Source organism: Panulirus ornatus, chromosome 1 (assembly GCF_036320965.1).
Source record: "Panulirus ornatus isolate Po-2019 chromosome 1, ASM3632096v1, whole genome shotgun sequence".
Taxonomy (NCBI): Eukaryota; Metazoa; Arthropoda; class Malacostraca; order Decapoda; family Palinuridae; genus Panulirus; species Panulirus ornatus.
In genome coordinates, this window is record NC_092224.1 from 49,892,105 (window position 1) to 49,912,793 (window position 20,689).

General features: G+C 42.6%; 1 protein-coding gene across 1 annotated transcript in view; it reads left to right on the plus strand.

Moving 5' to 3' along the window:
• LOC139748986 (uncharacterized) overlaps positions 1 to 20,689 on the plus strand; it is a 368,011-nt gene that overhangs the window by 1,676 nt on the left and 345,646 nt on the right. Inside the window, exons 4-5 of the mRNA XM_071662381.1 lie at positions 3,862 to 4,081; positions 17,061 to 17,210. Of these exons, the coding sequence (XP_071518482.1) occupies positions 3,862 to 4,081; positions 17,061 to 17,210 (370 nt within the window). The remainder of the gene's footprint in view (positions 1 to 3,861; positions 4,082 to 17,060; positions 17,211 to 20,689) is intronic.

Here is a 20,689-nt window from a genome sequence, read left to right on the forward strand (position 1 = left end):
GAGGATGGTGTTGGTGATGGTGGTGAGAGGATGGTGTTGGTGATGGTGGTGAGAGGGTGGTGTTGGTGATGGTGGTGAGAGGGTGGTGTTGGTGATGGTGGTGAGAGGATGGTGTTGGAGATGGTGGTGAGAGGATGGTGTTGGTGATGGTGGTGAGAGGGTGGTGTTGGTGATGGTGGTGAGAGGGTGGTGTTGGTGATGGTGGTGAGAGGATGGTGTTGGTGATGGTGGTGAGAGGGTGGTGTTGGTGATGGTGGTGAGAGGATGGTGTTGGTGATGGTGGTGAGAGGATGGTGTTGGTGATGGTGGTGAGAGGGTGGTGTTGGTGATGGTGGTGAGAGGGATGGTGTTGGTGATGGTGGTGAGAGGGTGGTGTTGGTGATGGTGGTGAGAGGGTGGTGTTGGTGATGGTGGTGAGAGGGTGGTGTTGGTGATGGTGGTGAGAGGATGGTGTTGGTGATGGTGGTGAGAGGGTGGTGTTGGTGATGGTGGTGAGAGGGTGGTGTTGGTGATGGTGGTGAGAGGATGGTGTTGGTGATGGTGGTGAGAGGATGGTGTTGGTGATGGTGGTGAGAGGGTGGTGTTGGTGATGGTGGTGAGAGGGTGGTGTTGGTGATGGTGGTGAGAGGATGGTGTTGGTGATGGTGGTGAGAGGGTGGTGTTGGTGATGGTGGTGAGAGGATGGTGTTGGTGATGGTGGTGAGAGGATGGTGTTGGTGATGGTGGTGAGAGGGTGGTGTTGGTGATGGTGGTGAGAGGGTGGTGTTGGTGATGGTGGTGAGAGGGTGGTGTTGGTGATGGTGGTGAGAGGGTGGTGTTGGTGATGGTGGTGAGAGGGTGGTGTTGGTGATGGTGGTGAGAGGATGGTGTTGGTGATGGTGGTGAGAGGGATGGTGTTGGTGATGGTGGTGAGAGGGTGGTGTTGGTGATGGTGGTGAGAGGGTGGTGTTGGTGATGGTGGTGAGAGGGTGGTGTTGGTGATGGTGGTGAGAGGATGGTGTTGGTGATGGTGGTGAGAGGATGGTGTTGGTGATGGTGGTGAGAGGGTGGTGTTGGTGATGGTGGTGAGAGGGTGGTGTTGGTGATGGTGGTGAGAGGGTGGTGTTGGTGATGGTGGTGAGAGGATGGTGTTGGTGATGGTGGTGAGAGGATGGTGTTGGTGATGGTGGTGAGAGGGTGGTGTTGGTGATGGTGGTGAGAGGGTGGTGTTGGTGATGGTGGTGAGAGGATGGTGTTGGTGATGGTGGTGAGAGGGTGGTGTTGGTGATGGTGGTGAGAGGATGGTGTTGGTGATGGTGGTGAGAGGGTGGTGTTGGTGATGGTGGTGAGAGGGTGGTGTTGGTGATGGTGGTGAGAGGATGGTGTTGGTGATGTGTGAGAGATGGTGTTGGTGATGGTGGTGAGAGGGTGGTGTTGGTGATGATGGTGAGAGGGTGGTGTTGGTGATGGTGGTGAGAGGATGGTGTTGGTGATGGTGGTGAGAGGGTGGTGTTGGTGATGGTGGTGAGAGGATGGTGTTGGTGATGGTGGTGAAGAGGATGGTGTTGGTGATGGTGGTGAGAGGGTGGGTGTTGGTGATGGTGGTGAGAGGGGGTGGTGTTGGTGATGATGGTGAGAGGGTGGTGTTGGTGATGGTGGTGAGAGGGTGGTGTTGGTGATGGTGGTGAGAGGATGGTGTTGGTGATGGTGGTGAGAGGGTGGTGTTGGTGATGGTGGTGAGAGGATGGTGTTGGTGATGGTGGTGAGAGGATGGTGTTGGTGATGGTGGTGAGAGGGTGGTGTTGGTGATGGTGGTGAGAGGGTGGTGTTGGTGATGGTGGTGAGAGGGTGGTGTTGGTGATGGTGGTGAGAGGGTGGTGTTGGTGATGGTGGTGAGAGGGTGGTGTTGGTGATGGTGGTGAGAGGGTGGTGTTGGTGATGGTGGTGAGAGGGTGGTGTTGGTGATGGTGGTGAGAGGGTGGTGTTGGTGATGGTGGTGAGAGGGTGGTGTTGGTGATGGTGGTGAGAGGGTGGTGTTAGAGACGATGTTGGTGACTGATACGGATGAGATTGGTTGTGACACGTGTAACAGTGGTAAGGTTGGTGGAGAGGTTGCTGGAGAAGTGAGAGCTACTGGAGACAGTAGTGACTTGATGATGATGATAGTAATGACCAGATGAGCCACTGTGTACTAGATATGTGCGAGGCTTTCCTGGTGAGCATGTAAGGATCAATACTTTGGAGGATCGTGAATGATATCTAGAGCTATTTCATCAAATACGTGGGAAGAATTTGTTATAGATTAGACAGAAATGGTTAAAGATACAAGTGGTAAGAATTAAAGATGATTTGCCGTTTAAGTTACACTTAACCCCGACGGATGTTGGAAATGATGTGAACATTTCAGGTAGGTATGGGAGTGTTGTAGCTGTTTACACCTGGGGTCGTCCTTGACTCCCTCCAGGTGTAGACACGGTAGATGCTCTGCCCTGGGGTCGTCCTTGACTCCCTCCAGGTGCAGATACGGTAGTTGCTCTGCCCTGGGGTCGTCCTTGACTCCCTCCAGGTGTAGACACGGTAGTTGCTCTGCCCTGGGGTCGTCCTTGACTCCCTCCAGGTGCAGATACGGTAGCTGCTCCACAACCCGGCAGGAGGAATCAGCTTCCTCACTGAAGACACGATAGACGCATCTGATGGATGACATAGTTATTTGTTAACAGACTATTACAGTTACTGCTCACTGGTCATGAGACCCTTTGACATGAAGACCAGGCCTCCGACCTGACCTTTAAGATTAGTACTGGCAAGTTGTAACGATGATGCATCAACGTAATGACAGATTTTTGTTTTTATCATTTTTGTGTCGTAAGATTCGGTCACTGACCCAAGTCGTAAGAGAAGAAGACTAGACTTTATCAAGGTAGATGAAGATATCACCGGATTATTTGGCCTTGCAAAAACCGTCCGTATTGATGATAAAAGAGACTGAGATGCATGTTCTGTGCGAAGCTTTAGCAATAGTAGAGGTCAGAGCAACAAGACGATGATTGGAATTTTCAGTGTGGTCTCCCTTCCTGGACAGGTAGGCTATGTTAGTGCTTGCTTCTAAGGCACAGGAATTGTGTAACACCTTCCTTCCAAACACGAGGGAAGATGTCTTTTGTTTACACACACTGCTGTTAGAACTGTACGTAAAAAGATTATAGAAAAAGACATAGAATAACATAGACAGAGGTGCGACAGAGGGTGCGGGAGTGTTAGAGTCTTCAAAGGTGGAGTTAAAGTTGAGAGGAGAGCCAATAGAGTTGCTTCATCATTAGGAGGGACATCTATAATGCAGTCGGAATGGAAGAGAAAAAGGAAAGTAGTGAGGCAAGTGTTACAGATGCTTTTGGCGAAAGACTTTAAAGACTTATCTGCGGAAGAAGAGAAGTTGTTACACTTTCTCTGGGCAAAGGAACGCTTTCCTTATGAGTAAAATATTTGCAATCATATCAAGCGGAAATGAAGAATGAATGCGAGACGAAGAATGGGGAGTTTCTTCAGGTCCGGAGTTAAGCGAGGTTCTTAACTTGCGTAATAAGTGACCTGCTGTAGCACATCAAATATCTAAGGTGATGAGATAAGGGTATATTAGGTTAGGAATTTGACATAACCCTATGTGCAGTTTGTGCGTATGTGCACCTGTTCTGCAGTCATTCATTTCGGAAGTCAGAGATTTAGCTTCATACCGATCACCAGTTCAACGCCCACAATCAGGCTTTTGTCTTTAGCTTTATTACCGATAAGTAATGATGAAACACCAGGTGGTGTTGGCAGGTTAGGAGTGAGAGTGATGGTTGTTGGCAGACTAGGAGTGAGAGTGGTGGTTGATGTTGGCAGGTTGCGTGGATGCACTACGGGCTGACAGGTCGAGCGGTGCTGACTGTGGGCACTGTGGTCATCACCAAGAACCAGCGGGTGTCGCTACTTAAGGAACATGGGGGCGCCTCCTGGTCCCTAGTCATTAACAACTTCACCACCAGCGACCAGGGCCCCTACCTCTGCCAGGTCAACACTGCCCCACTCCCAGAAAAGCTCTACTTCCATATCTCCGTCGTGGGTAAGTTGATCTCTCTCTCTCTCTCTCTCTCTCTCTCTCTCTCTCTCTCTCTCTCTCTCTCTCTCTCTCTCTCTCTCTCTCTCTCTCTCTCTCTCTCTCTCTCTCTCTCTCTCTCTCTCTCTCTCTCTCTCTCTCTCAAAGCTACTATTAGTATTTCTGTCTTTTCTATATATATATATATATATATATATATATATATATATATATATATATATATATATATATATATATATATATATATATATATATATGGATTTGTATGTAGCATTTATGGATCTGGAGAAGGCATATGATAGAGTTGATAGAGATGCCCTGTGGAAGGTATTAAAAATATATGGTGTGGGAGGCAAGTTGTTAGAAGCAGTGAAAAGTTTTTATCGAGGATGTAAGGCATGTGTACGTGTAGGAAGAGAGGGAAGTGATTGGTTCTCAGTGAATGTAGGTTTGCGGCAGGGGTGTGTGATGTCTCCATAGTTGTTTAATTTGTTTATGGATGGGATTGTTAGGGAGGTAAATGCAAGAGTTTTGGAAAGAGGGGCAAGTATGAAGTCTGTTGTGGATGAGAGAGCTTGGGAAGTGAGTCAGTTGTTGTTCGCTGATGATACAGCGCTGGTGGCTGATTCATGTGAGAAACTGCAGAAGCTGGTGACTGAGTTTGGTAAAGTGTGTGAAAAAAGAAATTTAAGAGTAAATGTGAATAAGAGCAAGGTTATTAGGTATAGTAGGGTTAAGGGTCAAGTCAATTGGGAGGTAAGTTTGAATGGAGAAAAACTGGAGGAAGTAAAGTGTTTTTAGATATCTGGTAGTGGATCTGGCAGCGGATGGAACCATGGAAGCGGAAGTGGATCATAGGGTGGGGGAGGGGGCGAAAATCCTGGGAGCCTTGAAGAATGTGTGGAAGTCGAGAACATTATCTCGGAAAGCAAAAATGGGTATGTTCGGAGGAATAGTGGTTCCAACAATGTTGTATGGTTGCGAGGCGTGGGCTATGGATAGAGTTGTGCGCAGGAGGATGGATGTGCTGGAAATGAGATGTTTGAGGACAATGTGTGGTGTGAGGTGGTTTGATCGAGTAAGTAACGTAAGGGTAAGAGAGATGTGTGGAAATAAAAAGAGCGTGGTTGAGAGAGCAGAAGAGGGTGTTTTGAAATGGTTTGGGAACATGGAGAGAATGAGTGAGGAAAGATTGACCAAGAGGATATATGTGTCGGAGGTGGAGGGAACGAGGAGAAGTGGGAGACCAAATTGGAGGTGGAAAGATGGAGTGAAAAAGATTTTGAGTGATCGGGGCCTGAACATGCAGGAGGGTGAAAGGAGGGCAAGGAATAGAGTGAATTGGATCGATGTGGTATACCGGGGTTGATGTGCTGTCAGTGGATTGAATCAGGGCATGTGAAGCGTCTGGGGTAAACCATGGAAAGCTGTGTAGGTATGCATATTTGCGTGTGTGGACGTATGTATATACATGTGTATGGGGGTGGGTTGGGCCATTTCTTTCGTCTGTTTCCTTGCGCTACCTCGCAAACGCGGGAGACAGCGACAAAGCAAAAAAAAAGAAATATATATATATATATATATATATATATATATATATATATATATATATATATATATATATATATATATATATATATATAAAATGAAATACCAAGAATCTTTTAGTTCTCCCTTTTAATAATAAATTTTACTTTACTTCCCATGTTGCTTAAATACTTTAATGTAAATGCTGCCTTCACCAACAATAATACAATAAGGAATATCTTAGTCAGGAATTCACCAGAAAATTCTCCTGGTTGCATCTATAAAGTGCAATGTAGAAATTGTGATAAGTTTTGTGTTGGCAGACTGATAAGGATCTTTGTGTTAGACTTAAGCAACGTAAATATAGTATAAGAACGGTACAAGAATCAAATGCCTTGTTTAATCATGTTAAAAACTATGATCATTGTATTGACTGGAGTAATACCATTTCAGTTATTAACTCTAAGTCTACTACCACGAGAAATATCATTGAATCTTCTATCAATAAATACACAAAGAATTATAATCTTGATACCGGTGATGGTCTATACAAATTAGAAAACTTTATCGTTGATGAAATTTGTAAAATGAAAAGTTTATAAACGCTCGTTGTCTGTCTTCGATAAACGCATGTTTACCAAATGGCGTCCTAGTTTCGTCTCCTCGATGTATATCAACAGATTGTTATATCTCTCTCTTGTGTCTCTCCTGATGATGTGATTATTACATGAAAGTGCACTTGGGAAATTATCGTGTTTCAGTTTCCCCCGTGGACTCATAGGAATATCTTGATCACGCGCAGAATTGTGATCCTTTCCAACATACATATACATATATATATATATATATATATATATATATATATATATATATATATATTTTTTTTTTTTTTTTTTTTTTTTTCATACTATTCGCCATTTCCCGCGATAGCGAGGTAGCGTTAAGAACAGAGGACTGGGCCTTTGAGGGAATATCCTCACCTGGCCCTCTTCTCTGTTCCTTCTTTTGGAAAAAAAAAAAAAAAAAAAAAAAAAAAAAAAAAAAAACGAGAGGGGAGGATTTCCAGCCCCCCGCTCCCTTCCCTTTTAGTCGCCTTCTACGACACGCAGGGAATACGTGGGAAGTATTCTTTCTCCCCTATCCCCAGGGAATATATATATATATATATATATATATATATATATATATATATATATATATATATATATATATATATATATATATATATTTATATATTTATTTCAATTCCTAAAAGTGGAAACAGGACTCAAGTGGAGAGTGCTCATCCTCCTCAAAGGCTCAGATTAAGGTGTCTGTGTGTGGATGTAACCAACATTAAAAGAAAGGGAAGATAGGTAGCATGTTTGAGGAAAGTGACATGTATGTTCTGGCTATGAGTGAAATGAATGGTTTGGAAAATTCTTGAGAGTATAGTCATTGGTTGGTGAGAGGACAAAAGCTAAGGAAGGAGTAGCACTACTCCAGAAGCAGGAGTTGTGGGAGTGTGTGATATGATGTAAGGAAGTAAATTCTAGAATAATGTGTGTAAAACTGAAAGTGGATGGAGAGAGATGAGTGATTATTGGTGCCTATGCACCTGGTCATGACAAGAAAGAACATGAAAGGCAAGTATTTTGGAAGCAGCTGAGTGAGGGTGTCAGTATCTTTGTTGCATGGGACCGGGTATTAGTGATGGGTGATTTGAATATTAAGGTGAGTAATGTGGCAGTTGAGGGTATAATTGGTGAACAAGGGGTATTCAGTGTTGTGAATGGAAATGGTGAAGAGCTTGTGGATTTGTGTGCAAAAAAGGGACTGCTGATTGGGAGTATCTGGTTTAAAAAGAGATATACATAAGTATACGTATGTGAGGAGGAGAAATGATTAAAGGGGATTCTTGGATTACGTGTTCATTGATAGGCGTGTAAAAGAGAGACTGGTGGGATGTTTGATCACTATATTGTGGAGGAGAAGGTGAAGATTTGTATTAAGTTTAGAATGGCAAAAGGTGGGACCAAATAACGCGAGGAGAGTAGGTGAGGAATGGGATGTATTTAGGGAAACAGTGATGGCATGTGCAAAAGATGCACATACCATGAGAAATATGGAAGGTGGGCAGATTAAAAAGGGTAGTGAGTGGTGGGATGAAGAAGTAAAGTTGTTAATGAAAGGGAAAAGAGAGGGGTTTCGACGATATCTACAAGGAAGGAGTGCAAATGACTGAGAGATGTATAAAAGAAAGCAACAGGAGGTCAAGAGGAGGGTGCAAGGGTTGAAAAAGAGAGCAAATGAGAGTTGGGGTGAGAGAGTATCATTAAACTTTAGGGAGAATAAAAAGATGCTTGGAAGGAGGTAAACAACGTGCGTAAGACAAGAGAACAAACGGGAACATCGGTGAAGGAGGCAAGAGGGGGAGTAATATAAGGTAGTGATGAAGTGAGGACATGGAGTGAGTATTTTGAAGGTTTGTTGAATGTGTTTGATGATAAAGTGGCAGATGTAGGGCGTTGTGGTCGGTGTGGTGTGCGAAGTGGGTGGGTCAAGGAGAGTGGTTTGGTTAAGAGGGAAGAGGTAGCGAAAGCTTTGCGGAAGATGAAATCTGGCAAGGCGGCGGGTTTGGATGGTATTGCAGTAGAATTTATTAAGAAAGGGGGTGACTGTGTAGTTGATTGGTTTGCAATGATATTCAATATAAGTAAGAATCATGAAGGAGTGTCTGAGGATTGGTGGAATGCTTGCATTCATTGTATAAAGGCAAAGTTGATAAAGGTGAGAGTTCGAACTGCAAAGGCATAAGTTTGCGGAGTATTCCTGGAAAATTGTATGGGAGGGTATTGATTGAGAGGGGTGAAGGCATGTACAGAACATCTGACTAGGGAACAATAGTGTGTTTTCGGAAGTCGTAGAGGATGTGAATATTAGGAGTTTACTTTGAAGAATGTGTGTGAGAAATACTTAGAAAAACAGATGGATTTGTATGTAGGATTGGGGTTGACAGAAATGCTTCGTGGAATTCGTGAAGAGTATATGGTATGGGAGGTAAGCTGCTAGAAGTAGTGAAAAGCTTTTACCAAGGATATAAGGCATGTGTACGAGTAGGAAGAGAGGCGAGTGATTGGTTCCCAGTGAAGGTTGGTCTGCGGCAGGGGTGTGTGATGTCCCCAAGTTTGTTTAATTCTTTTTTTATAGATGGGGTGGTTAGGGAGATAAATGAAATATTTTTGGAGAGAGGGGCGAAGATGCAGTCTATTGGGGATGAGAGGAGCTGGGAAGTAAGTCAGTTGTTGCTTGCCGATGACACAGCTCTGGTGGCTGATTTGAGTAAGAAACTGCAGAAGTTGGTGACTGAGTTTGGAGAAAGTTGAGAGTAGATGTGAGTAGAACCAAGGTTATTAGGTTCAGCAGGGTTTAGGGACAAGTTAATTGGGATGTAAGTTTGAACGAAGACAAACTGGAGGAAGTGAAGTGTTTTAGATATCTAGGAGTGGACTTAGCAGCGAGTGGAGCCATGGAAGCGGAGGTGACTCACGGGGCGGTGAGGCGGCGAAGGTTCTGGGAGCGATGAAGAATGTGTGGAAGGTGAGAACGTTATCTCGGAGAGCTAAAATGGGTATATTTGAAGGAATAGTAGTTCCAACAATGTTATATGGTTGCGAGGCATGAGCTATAGATAGGGTTGTACAAAGGAGGATGGATGTGTTGGAAATGAAATGTTTGAGGACAATATGTGGTGCGAGGTGGTTTGATCGAGTAAGTAATGAAAGAGTAAGAGAGATGTTGGGAAATAATAAGTGTGATTGAGAGAGCAGAAGTGGGTGTTTTGAAATGTTTTGGATATATTGAAAGAAAAAGACGAATGACAAAGAGGATAAATGTGTCAGAGGTTGAGGGAAGAAGGAGAAGCGGGAGACCAAATTGGAACTAGAAGGATGGGTTGAAAAAGATTTTGAGCGATCGGGGCCTGAACATAAAGGAGGGTGAGAGGCGTGGAAGGAATAGAGTGGATTGGACCGATGTGATATACTAAGGTCGACGGGCTGTCAATAGACTGAACTAGACCATGTGAAACATCTGGGGTAAATCATGGAAAGGTCTATGGACCTGAATGTGGATGGGGAGCTACCTCTATGAAGCATGAGGTAGTGATGCTGTTTCCTGTGGGGTAGGGTGGCGCCAGGAATGAATGAAGGATAGAAAGTTTGAATATGTACCCGTGTATACATGTATACGTCTATGTATATGTATGGATACATGTATATGTTGATATGTATATGTATATATATGAGTATATGTTGATAAGTATATGTATATGTATGTATATGTGCGTGTATGGGCGCTTATCTGTGTATATGTGTATATGAGTGGATGAGTCATTCTTTGTCTGTTTCCTGGCGCTACCTCGCTGACGCGGGAAACAGCGATTAAGTATGATCGAATATATATATATATATATATATATATATATATATATATATATATATATATATATATATATATATATATATATATATATATATATATATATATATATATATATATATACATATATGTATATATATATATATATATATATATATATATATATATATATATATATATATATATATATATATATATATATATATATATATATATATATATATATACATATATATATATATTATTTTTTAATTTTACTTTGTCGCTGTCTCCCGCGTTTGCAAGGTAGCTCAAGGAAACAGACGAAAGAGTGGCCCAACCCACCCACATACACATGTATATACATATACGTCCACACACGCAAATATATATACTTATATCTCTCAACGTATACATATACATACACACACAGACATATACATGTATGCACATGTACATAATTCATACTGTCTACCCTTATTCATTCTCATCGCCACCTCTCCATACATGTAATAACAACCCCCTCCCCCATCATGTGTGCGAGGTAGTGCTAGGAAAAGACAACAAAGGCCCCATTCGTTCACACTCAGTCTCTAGCTGTCATGTAATAATGCACCGAAACCACAGCTCCCTTTCCACATCCAGGCGCCACACAACTTTCCATGGTTTACCCCAGACGCTTCACATGCCCTGGTTCAATCCATTGACAGCACGTCAGCCCCGGTATGCCAAATCGTTCCAATGCACTCTATTCCTTGCACACCTTTCACCCTCCTGCATGTTCAGGCCCTGATCACTCAAAATCTATTTCACTCCATCTTTCCACCTCCAATTTGGTCTCCCACTTCTCCTCGTTCCCTCCACCTCTGACATACATATCTTTCCTCACTCATTCTCTCCACGTGACCAAACTATTTCAAAACACCCTCTTTTGCTCTCTCAACCACACTATTTTTCTACCACACATCTCTCTTACCCTATATTTACTTACTCGATCAAACAACCTCGCACCACATATTGTCCTCAAACATCTCATTTCCAGCACATCCACCCTCCTGCGAACAACGCTATCCATAGCCCACGCCTCGCAACCATACAACATTGTTGGAATCACTACTCCTTCAAACATACCCATTTTTGCTTTCCGAGATAATGTTCTCGACTTCCGCACACTCTTCAACGCTCCCAGAATTTTCGCCCCCTCTCTCAGCCTATGATTTACTTCCGCTTCCATGGTTCCATCCGCTGCCAAATCCACTCCCAGATATCTAAAACACTTCACTTCCTCCAGTCTTTCTCCATTCAAACTTACCTCTCAATTGACTTGACCCTTAACCCTATTGTACCTAATAACCTTGCTCTTATTCACATTTACCCTCAACTTTCTTCTTTCACACACTTTACCAAACTCAGTCACCAGCTTCTGCAGTTTCTCACATGAATTAGCCTCCAGCGCTGTATCATCAGCGAACAGCAACTGACTAACTTCCCAAGCCCTCTCATCCACAACAGACTGCATACTTGCCCCTCTTTCCAAAAATCTTGCATTCATCTCCCTAACAACCCCATCCATAACCAAATTAAACAACCATGGAGACATCAAACACCCCTGCCGCAAACCTACATTCAGTGAGAACCAATCACTTTCCTCTCTTCCTACACGTACGCATGCCTTACATCCTCGATAAAAACATTTCACTGCTTCTAACAACGTGCCTCCCACACCATATATTCTTAATATCTTCCACAGAGCATCACTCTCTCTCTCTCTCTCTCTCTCTCTCTCTCTCTCTCTCTCTCTCTCTCTCTCTCTCTCTCTCTCTCTCTCTCTCTCTCTCTCTCTCTCTCTCTCTCTCTCTCTCTCTCTCTCTCTCTCTTTCTCTCTCTCTCTCTCTCTCTCTCTATATATATATGTTATTTCTTTTTTTTTATTATTTTGCTTTCTCGCTGTCTCCCGCGTTAGCGAGGTAGCGCAAGGAAACAGACGAAAGAATGGCGCAACCCGCCCGCATACACATGTATATACATACACTTCCACACAAGCAAATATACATACCTATACATCTCAATGTACACATGTATATACACACACAGACATATACATATATACACATGTACGTATTTCATACTGTCTGCCTTTATTTGTTCCCATCGCCACGTCGCCACACATGGAATAACAACCCCCTCCCCCCTCATGTGTGCGAGGTAGCGCTAGGAAAAGACACCAAAGGCCCCATTCGTTCACACTCAGTCTCTAGCTGTCATGTAATAATGCACCGAAACCACAGCTCCCTTTCCACATCCAGGCCCCACACACTTTCCATGGTTTACCCCAGACGCTTCACATACCCTGGTTCAATCCATTGACAGCACGTCGACCCCTGTATACCACATCGTTCCAATTCACTCTATTCCTTGCACGCCTTTCACCCTCCTGCATGTTCAGGCCCCTATCACTCAAAATCTTTTTCACTCCATCTTTCCACCTCCAATTTGGTCTCCCACTTCTCCTCGTTCCCTCCACCTCTGACACATATATCCTCTTGGTCAATCTTTCCTCACTCATTCTCTCCATGTGACCAAACCATTTCAAAACACCCTCTTCTGCTCTCTCAACCACACTCTTTTTATTTCCACACATCTCTCTTACCCTTACATTACTTACTCGATCAAACCACCTCACACCACACATTGTCCTCAAACATCTCATTTCCAGCACATCCACCCTCCTGCGCACAACTCTATCCATAGCCCACGCCTCGCAACCATACAACATTGTTGGAACCACTATTCCTTCAATCATACCCATTTTTTCTTTCCGAGATAATTTTCTCGACTTCCAAACATTCTTCAAGGCTCCCAGAATTTTCGCACCCTCCTCCACCCTATGATTCACTTCCACTTCCATGGTTCCATCCGCTGCCAGATCCACTCCCAGATATCTAAAACACTTCACTTCCTCCAGTTTTTCTCCATTCAAACTTACCTCCCAATTGACTTGACCCTCAACCCTACTGTGCCTAATAACCTTGCTCTTATTCACATTCACTCTTAACTTTCTTCTTTCACACAGTTTACCAAACTCAGTCACCAGCTTCTGCAGTTTCTTACATGACTCAGCCACCAGCGCTGTATCATCAGCGAACAACAACTGACTCACTTCCCAAGCTCTCTCATCCACAACAGACTGCATACTTGCTCCTCTTTCCAAAACTCTTCCATTCACCTCTCTTCCTACAAGTACACATGCCTTACATCCTCGATAAAAAGTTTTCACCGCTTCTAACAACCTGCCTCCCACACCATATATTCTTAAAACCTTCCACAGAGCATCTCTATCAAGTCTATCATATGCCTTCTCCAGATCCATAAATGCTATATACAAATCCATTTGTTTTTCTAAGTATTTCTCACAAACATTCTTTAAAGCAAACACCTGATCCACACATCCTCTACCACTTCTGAAACCACACTGCTCTTCCCCAGTCTGATGCTCTGTACATGCCTTCACCCTCTCAATGAATACCCTCCCATATAATTTACCAGGAATACTCAACAAACTTATACCTCTGTAATTTAAGCACCCACTCTTATCCCCTTTGCCTTTGTACAATGGCACTATGCAAGCATTCCGCCAATCCTCAGGCACCTCACCATGAATCATATATTCATTAAATAACCTTACCAACCACTCAACAGTACAGTCACCCCCTTTTTTAATAAATTCCACTGCAATACCATGCAAACCTGCTGCCTTGCCGGCTTTCATCTTCCGTAAAGCTTTTGCTACCTCTTCTCTATTTACCAAATCATTTTCCCTAACCCTCTCACTTTGCGCACCACCTCGACCAAAACACCCTATATCTGCCACTCTATCATCAAACACATTCAACAAAACTTCAAAATACTCACTCCATCTCCTTCTCACATCACCACTACTTGTTGTCACCTCCCCATTAGCCCCCTTCACTGAAGTTCCCATTTGCTCCCTTGTCTTACGCACTTTATTTACCTCCTTCCAAAACATCTTTTTATTCTCCCAGAGATTTAATGATACTCTCTCACCCCAACTCTCATTTGCACTCTTTTTCACCTCTTGCACATTTCTCTTGACCTCCTGCCTCTTTCTTTTATACCTCTCCCACTCATTTGCATTTTCTCCCTGCAAAAATCGTCCAAATGCCTCTCTCTTCTCTTTCACTAATAATCTTACCCTCTTCATCCCACCACTCACTACCCCTTCTAATCAACCCACCTCCCACGCTTCTCATGCCACAAGCATCTTTTGCGCAAGCCATCACTGTTTCCCTAAATACATCCGATTCGTCCCCCACTCCCCTTACCTCCTTTGTTCTCACCTTTTTCCATTCTGTACTCAGTCTTTCCTGGTACTTCCTCACACAAGTCTCCTTCCCAAGCTCACTTACTCTCATCACTCTCTTCACCCCAACGTTCTTCTTCTTTTCTGAAAACCCCCACAAAAATTTTACCTTCGCCTCCACAAGATAATGATCAGACATCCCTCCAGTTGCACCTCTCAGCACATTAACAACCAAAAGTCTCTCTTTCGTGCGTCCATCAATTAACACGTAATCCAATAACGCTCTCTGGCCATCTCTCCTACTTACATACGTATACTTATGTATGTCTCGCTTTTTAAACCAAATCACCCATCACTATAACCCAGTCTCGTGCATCAAAACCACTAACACACTCATTCAGCTGCTCCCAAAACACTTGCCTCTCATGATCTTTCTTCTCATGCCCAGGTGCATATGCACCAATAATCACCCATCTATCTCAATCAACTTTCAGTTTTACCCATATCAATCTAGAATTTACTTTCTTACACTCTATCACATACTCCCACAACTCCTGATTTAGGAGTAGTGCTACTCCTTCCCTTGCTCTTGTCCTCTCACTAACCCCTGACTTTACTCCCAAGACTTTCCAAACCACTCTTCCCCTTTACTTTTTAGCTTCGTTTCACTCAGAGCCAAAACATCCAGGTTCCTTTCCTCAAACATACTACCTATCTCTCCTTTATTCTCATCTTGGTTACATCCACACACATTTAGACACCCCAATCTGAGCCTTCGAGGAGGATGAGCACTCCTCGCGTGACTCCTTCTTCTGTTTCCCCTTTTAGAAAGTTAAAATACAAGGAGGGGAGGGTTTCTGGCCCCCCGCTCCCGCTCCCTTTAGTCGCCTTCTACGACACGTGAGGAATGCGTGGGAAGTATTCATTCTCCCCTATCCCCAGGGATATATATATATATATATATATATATATATATATATATATATATATATATATATATATATATATATATATATATATATATACATATATATATATATATATATATATATATATATATATATATATATATATATACATATATATATATATATATATATATATATATATATATATATATATATATATATACATATATATATATATATATATATATATATATATATATATATATATATATATATATATATATGTATATATATATGGGGGTGGGGGTGGGGGAGGGGGCGAAAATTCTGGGGGCCTTGAAGAATGTGTGGAAGTCGAGAACATTATCTCGGAAAGCAAAAATGGGTATGTTTGAAGGAATAGTGGTTCCAACAATGTTGTATGGTTGCGAGGCGTGGGCTATGGATAGAGTTGTGCGCAGGAGGATGGATGTGCTGGAAATGAGATGTTTGAGGACAATGTGTGGTGTGAGGTGGTTTGATCGAGTGAGTAACGTAAGGGTAAGAGAGATGTGTGGAAATAAAAAGAGCGTGGTTGAGAGAGCAGAAGAGGGTGTTTTGAAGTGGTTTGGGCACATGGAGAGGATGAGTGAGGAAAGATTGACCAAGAGGATATATGTGTCGGAGGTGGAGGGAACAAGGAGAAGAGGGAGACCAAATTGGAGGTGGAAAGATGGAGTGAAAAAGATTTTGTGTGATCGGGGCCTGAACATGCAGGAGGGTGAAAGGAGGGCAAGGAATAGAGTGAATTGGAGCGATGTGGTATACCGGGGTTGACGTGCTGTCAGTGGATTGAATCAAGGCATGTGAAGCGTCTGGGGTAAGCTATGGAAAGCTGTGTAGGTATGTATATTTGCGTGTGTGGACGTATGTATATACATGTGTATGGGGGGGGTTGGGCCATTTCTTTCGTCTGTTTCCTTGCGCTACCTCGCAAACGCGGGAGACAGCGACAAAGTATAATAAAAAATAAAAAATAATAATATACATAATCAACATATTCGTAGTCTCTATCTAGTTTTCATCACAGTATACATGTAAACATGTATGACATTTGGTTTGCCGTCTTATTAGTGCACTCCTGTATATCTAATGAATTTATTTGCAGGTATACTTGTATATTGATTATTCTTATTAGTGTACGTTTTTATCAGTGTAGCAATCACTTCCTAAACTTCACTTCATCGTCTTATCTTGCACAAGTTAGAAAAGCTTTGTTAATTTTTGAAAGGCATGGGATATTTTGCGTTCTAACTATACCATGACTCAAGCCAACGTAATTTAACCTAAACGTAAACTAACCTAACCTTAACTTAAATTAACAAGCTAATTACATCTCAACAAAGCCAACCTAAGATATAACTTGGTCCCCTGGTCTACATGTGAACCCTTGTTAAAGAGAATCTCGATCGCACGTCACGGAACCAGTGATGACACTTCTTTGTGTGTAGAGTTCTCTTAATGGAGTAGAATACTTGACAAAAACGCTGATAAATGAACCCAGGAAATGACTTCCATCGTTAAATTGTGGTCCCGTGGGATCATCTTAATTATCTCTCCATCCTAGTCATTAACTATTCCAACTCTGTTGAGGTCTTTTGAGAGCGTCTGTAATTGATAAACGTCTTTTCTTTTTTCAACCAGAATCACTTCTATCACAACTTTTGTGGTAATTTGATGTCATCGACTTTATCTTTCTCCCTGCCAGAGTCTGGAGGAAAGAGTCATTCCCCCAAACTGTGCATCACCGAGTGTTAAGCTACTGCTCTCTATCTCTCTCTCTTGTCGTCAGTACCGCCCAGGATCAGCCGGCCGCCACAGGACATTGTTGTGGACGAGGGAGACGACGCCACGCTCGAGTGTGAAGCGACGGGCGATCCGCAGCCGAGCTTGACCTGGCGCAGGGAGGATGGCCGACCCTTCTCCCTTAACCACACCCAGGGTAAGGGAGAGAATCTTACGTGTTGATATGATGAAAATCAATAACGTGTATACTCTAGCTGGGTGTTCAGTGTCCAGTTCCCTTGCATCATGAGACAACATTACCAGCAGATTACATAAATTCCCTCAGCAAAACATTCAGTGAGGATGAACAAAGAAAGCTTGACACATGCCTGTCAGTTTACAAATCATGATGTCAGTTCTGATTTCCATAACTAATTCCTTACCACCATAATTCATTTTGAAATATTTCATGTACATTCTAAACATACATTTGCTCGAATAATACAAGCGTGTATATATACAGAAAGAACACGACAGCTGGTTAGTCACCGTCCCAATGCAAATGCTTGTTATAGTGAATTACTTTATTTATACATATACTACATATTATAGTCGCAAATGTGTGCGTCCCAAACACGCTACATCTGCTACCCTGTCATCTAACACACTCAACCTCCTCTCTCCTCGTTACCACCTGCCTATCTATCCCCCAAAAACTATTCCCATTTTTTCTGTTATTCTTTTCCCACTGGTCACCTTCTTCCGAAATGTTTTCTTTTTCTCACTGATTTTTGCCGATACCTTCATCTTTTTTTTCGCCAACACTTCCTCATAATCCCCTGCCGCTTCTACTCCTGCTCTCTCTCTCTCTCTCTCTCTCTCTCTCTCTCTCTCTCTCTCTCTCTCTCTCTCTCTCTCTCTCTCTCTCTCTCTCTCTCTCTCTCTCTCTCTCTCTCTCTCTCTCTCTCTCTAAATATATATATATATATATATATATATATATATATATATATATATATATATATATATATATATATATATATATATATATATATATATATGGCCCAACCTACCCACATACACATGTATATACATACACGTTCACACACGCAAATATACATACCTATACATCTCAATGTACACATATATATATATAAACATACAGACATATACATATATACACATGTACATAATTCATACTGCCTGCCTTTATTTATTCCCATCGCCACCTCGCCACACATGGAATAACAACCCCCTCCCTCCTCATGTAAGCGAGGTAGCGCTAGGATAAGACAACAAAGGCCCAATGCGTTCACACTCAGTCTCTAGCTGTCATGTAATAATGCACCGAAACCACAGCTCCCTTTCCATATCCAGGCCCCACAGAAACCTTCCATAGTTTACCCCAGACGCTTCACATGCCCTGGTTTAATCCATTGACAGCACGTCAACACCGGTATACCACATCGGTCCAATTCACTCTATTCCTTGCAAGCCTTTCACCTTCCTGCACCCCCCGATCACAAAAAATCTTTTTCACTCGAATTTCCACCTCCAATTTGGTCTCCCACTTCTCCTCGTTCACTCCACCTCTGACACATATATCCTCTTGGTCAATCTTTCCTCACTCATTCTCTCCATGTGACCAAACCATTTCAAAACACCCTCTTCTCCTCTGTCAACCACACTCTTTTTATTTCAACACATCTCTCTTACCCTTATATTACTTACTCGATCAAACCACCTCACACCACATATTGTCCTCAAAAATCTCATTTCCATCACACACACACACATATATATATATATATATATATATATATATATATATATATATATATATATATATATATATATATATATATATATATATATATATATATATATAACCATCCAAACTTGCTGCCTTGCCGGCTTTCATCTTCCGCGAAGTTTTTACTACCGCTTCTCTGCTTACCAAATCATTTTCCCTAACCCTCTCACTTTGCACACCACCTCGACCAAAACACTCTATATCTACCACTCTATCATCAAACACATTCAACAAACCTTCAAAATACTCACTCCATCTCATTCTCACATCACCACTACTTGTTATCACCTCCCCATTAGCCACCTTCACTGAAGTTCCCATTTGCTCCCATGCCTTACGCACTTTATTTACCTCCTTCGAAAACATCTTTTTATTCTTCCTAAAATTTAATGATACTCTCTCACCCCAACTCTCATTTGCCCTCTTTTTCACCTCTTGCACCTTTCTCTTGACCTCCTGCCTCTTTCTTTTATACATCTCCCACTCATTTGCATTTTTTCCCTGCAAAAATCGTCCAAATGCCTCTCTCTTCTCTTTCACTAATAATCTTACTTCTTCATCCCACCACTCACCACCCTTTCTAACCAACCCACCTCCCACGCTTCTCATGCCACAAGCATCTTTTGCGCAAGCCATCACTGCTTCCCTAAATACATCCCATTCCTCCCCCACTCCCTTTACCTCCTTTGTTCTCACCTTTTTCCATTCTGTACTCAGTCTCTCCTGGTACTTCCTCACACAAGTCTCCTTCCCAAGCTCACTTACTCTCACCACTCTCTTCACCGAAGCTTTCTCTCTTCTTTTCTGAAAACCCCTAAAAATCTTCACCTTCGCCTGCATAAGAAAATGATCAGTCATCACTCCAGTTGCACCTCTCAGCACATTAACATCCAAAAGTCTTTCTTTAGCGCGCCTATCAATTAACAAGTAATCTAATAACGCTCTCTGGCCATCTCTCCTACTTACATACGTATACTTATGTATACCTCGTTTTTTAAACCAGGTATTCCCAATCACCAGTCCTTTTTCAGCACATAAATCTACAAGCTCTTCACCATTTCCATTTACAACACTGAAAACCCCATGTATACCAATTATTCCCTGCATTCCCTGCATTCAAATCACCCATCACTATAACCCGGTCTTGTGCATCAAAACCACTAACACACTCACTCAGCTGCTCCCAAAACACTTGCCTCTCATGATCTTTCTTCTCATGCCCAGGTGCATATGCACCAATAATCACCCATCTCTCTCCATCATCTTCCACTTTAACCATATTAATCTGGAATTTACTTTCTTACACTCTATCACATACTCCCACACCTCCTGTTTCAGGAGTAGTGCTACTCCTTCCCTTGCTCTTGTCCTCTCACTAACCCCTGACTTTACTCCCAAGACATTCCCAAACCACTCCTCCTCTTTACCCTTGAGCTACGTTTCACTCAGAGCCAAAACATCCAGGTTCCTTTCCTCAAACATAATAAATATCTCTCCTTTTATCTCATCTTGGTTACATCCACACACATTTAGACACCCCAATCTGAGCCTTCGAGGAAGATGAGCACTCCCCGCGTGACTCCTTCTTCGGTTTCCCCTTTTAGAATGTTAAAATACAATGAGGGGAGGGTTTCTGGCCTCCCCGCTCCCGTCCCCTTTAGTCGCCTTCTACGACACGTGATAGATGCGTGGGAAGTATTCTTTCTCCCCTATCCCCAGGGATAGTATTGCAATGGAATTCATTAAAAAAGGGGGTGACTGTATTGTTGACTGGTTGGTAAGGTTATTTAATGTATGTATGATTCGTGGTGATGTGCCTGAGGATTGGCGGAATGCTTGCATAGTGCCATTGTACAAAGGCAAAGGGGATAAGAGTGAGTGCT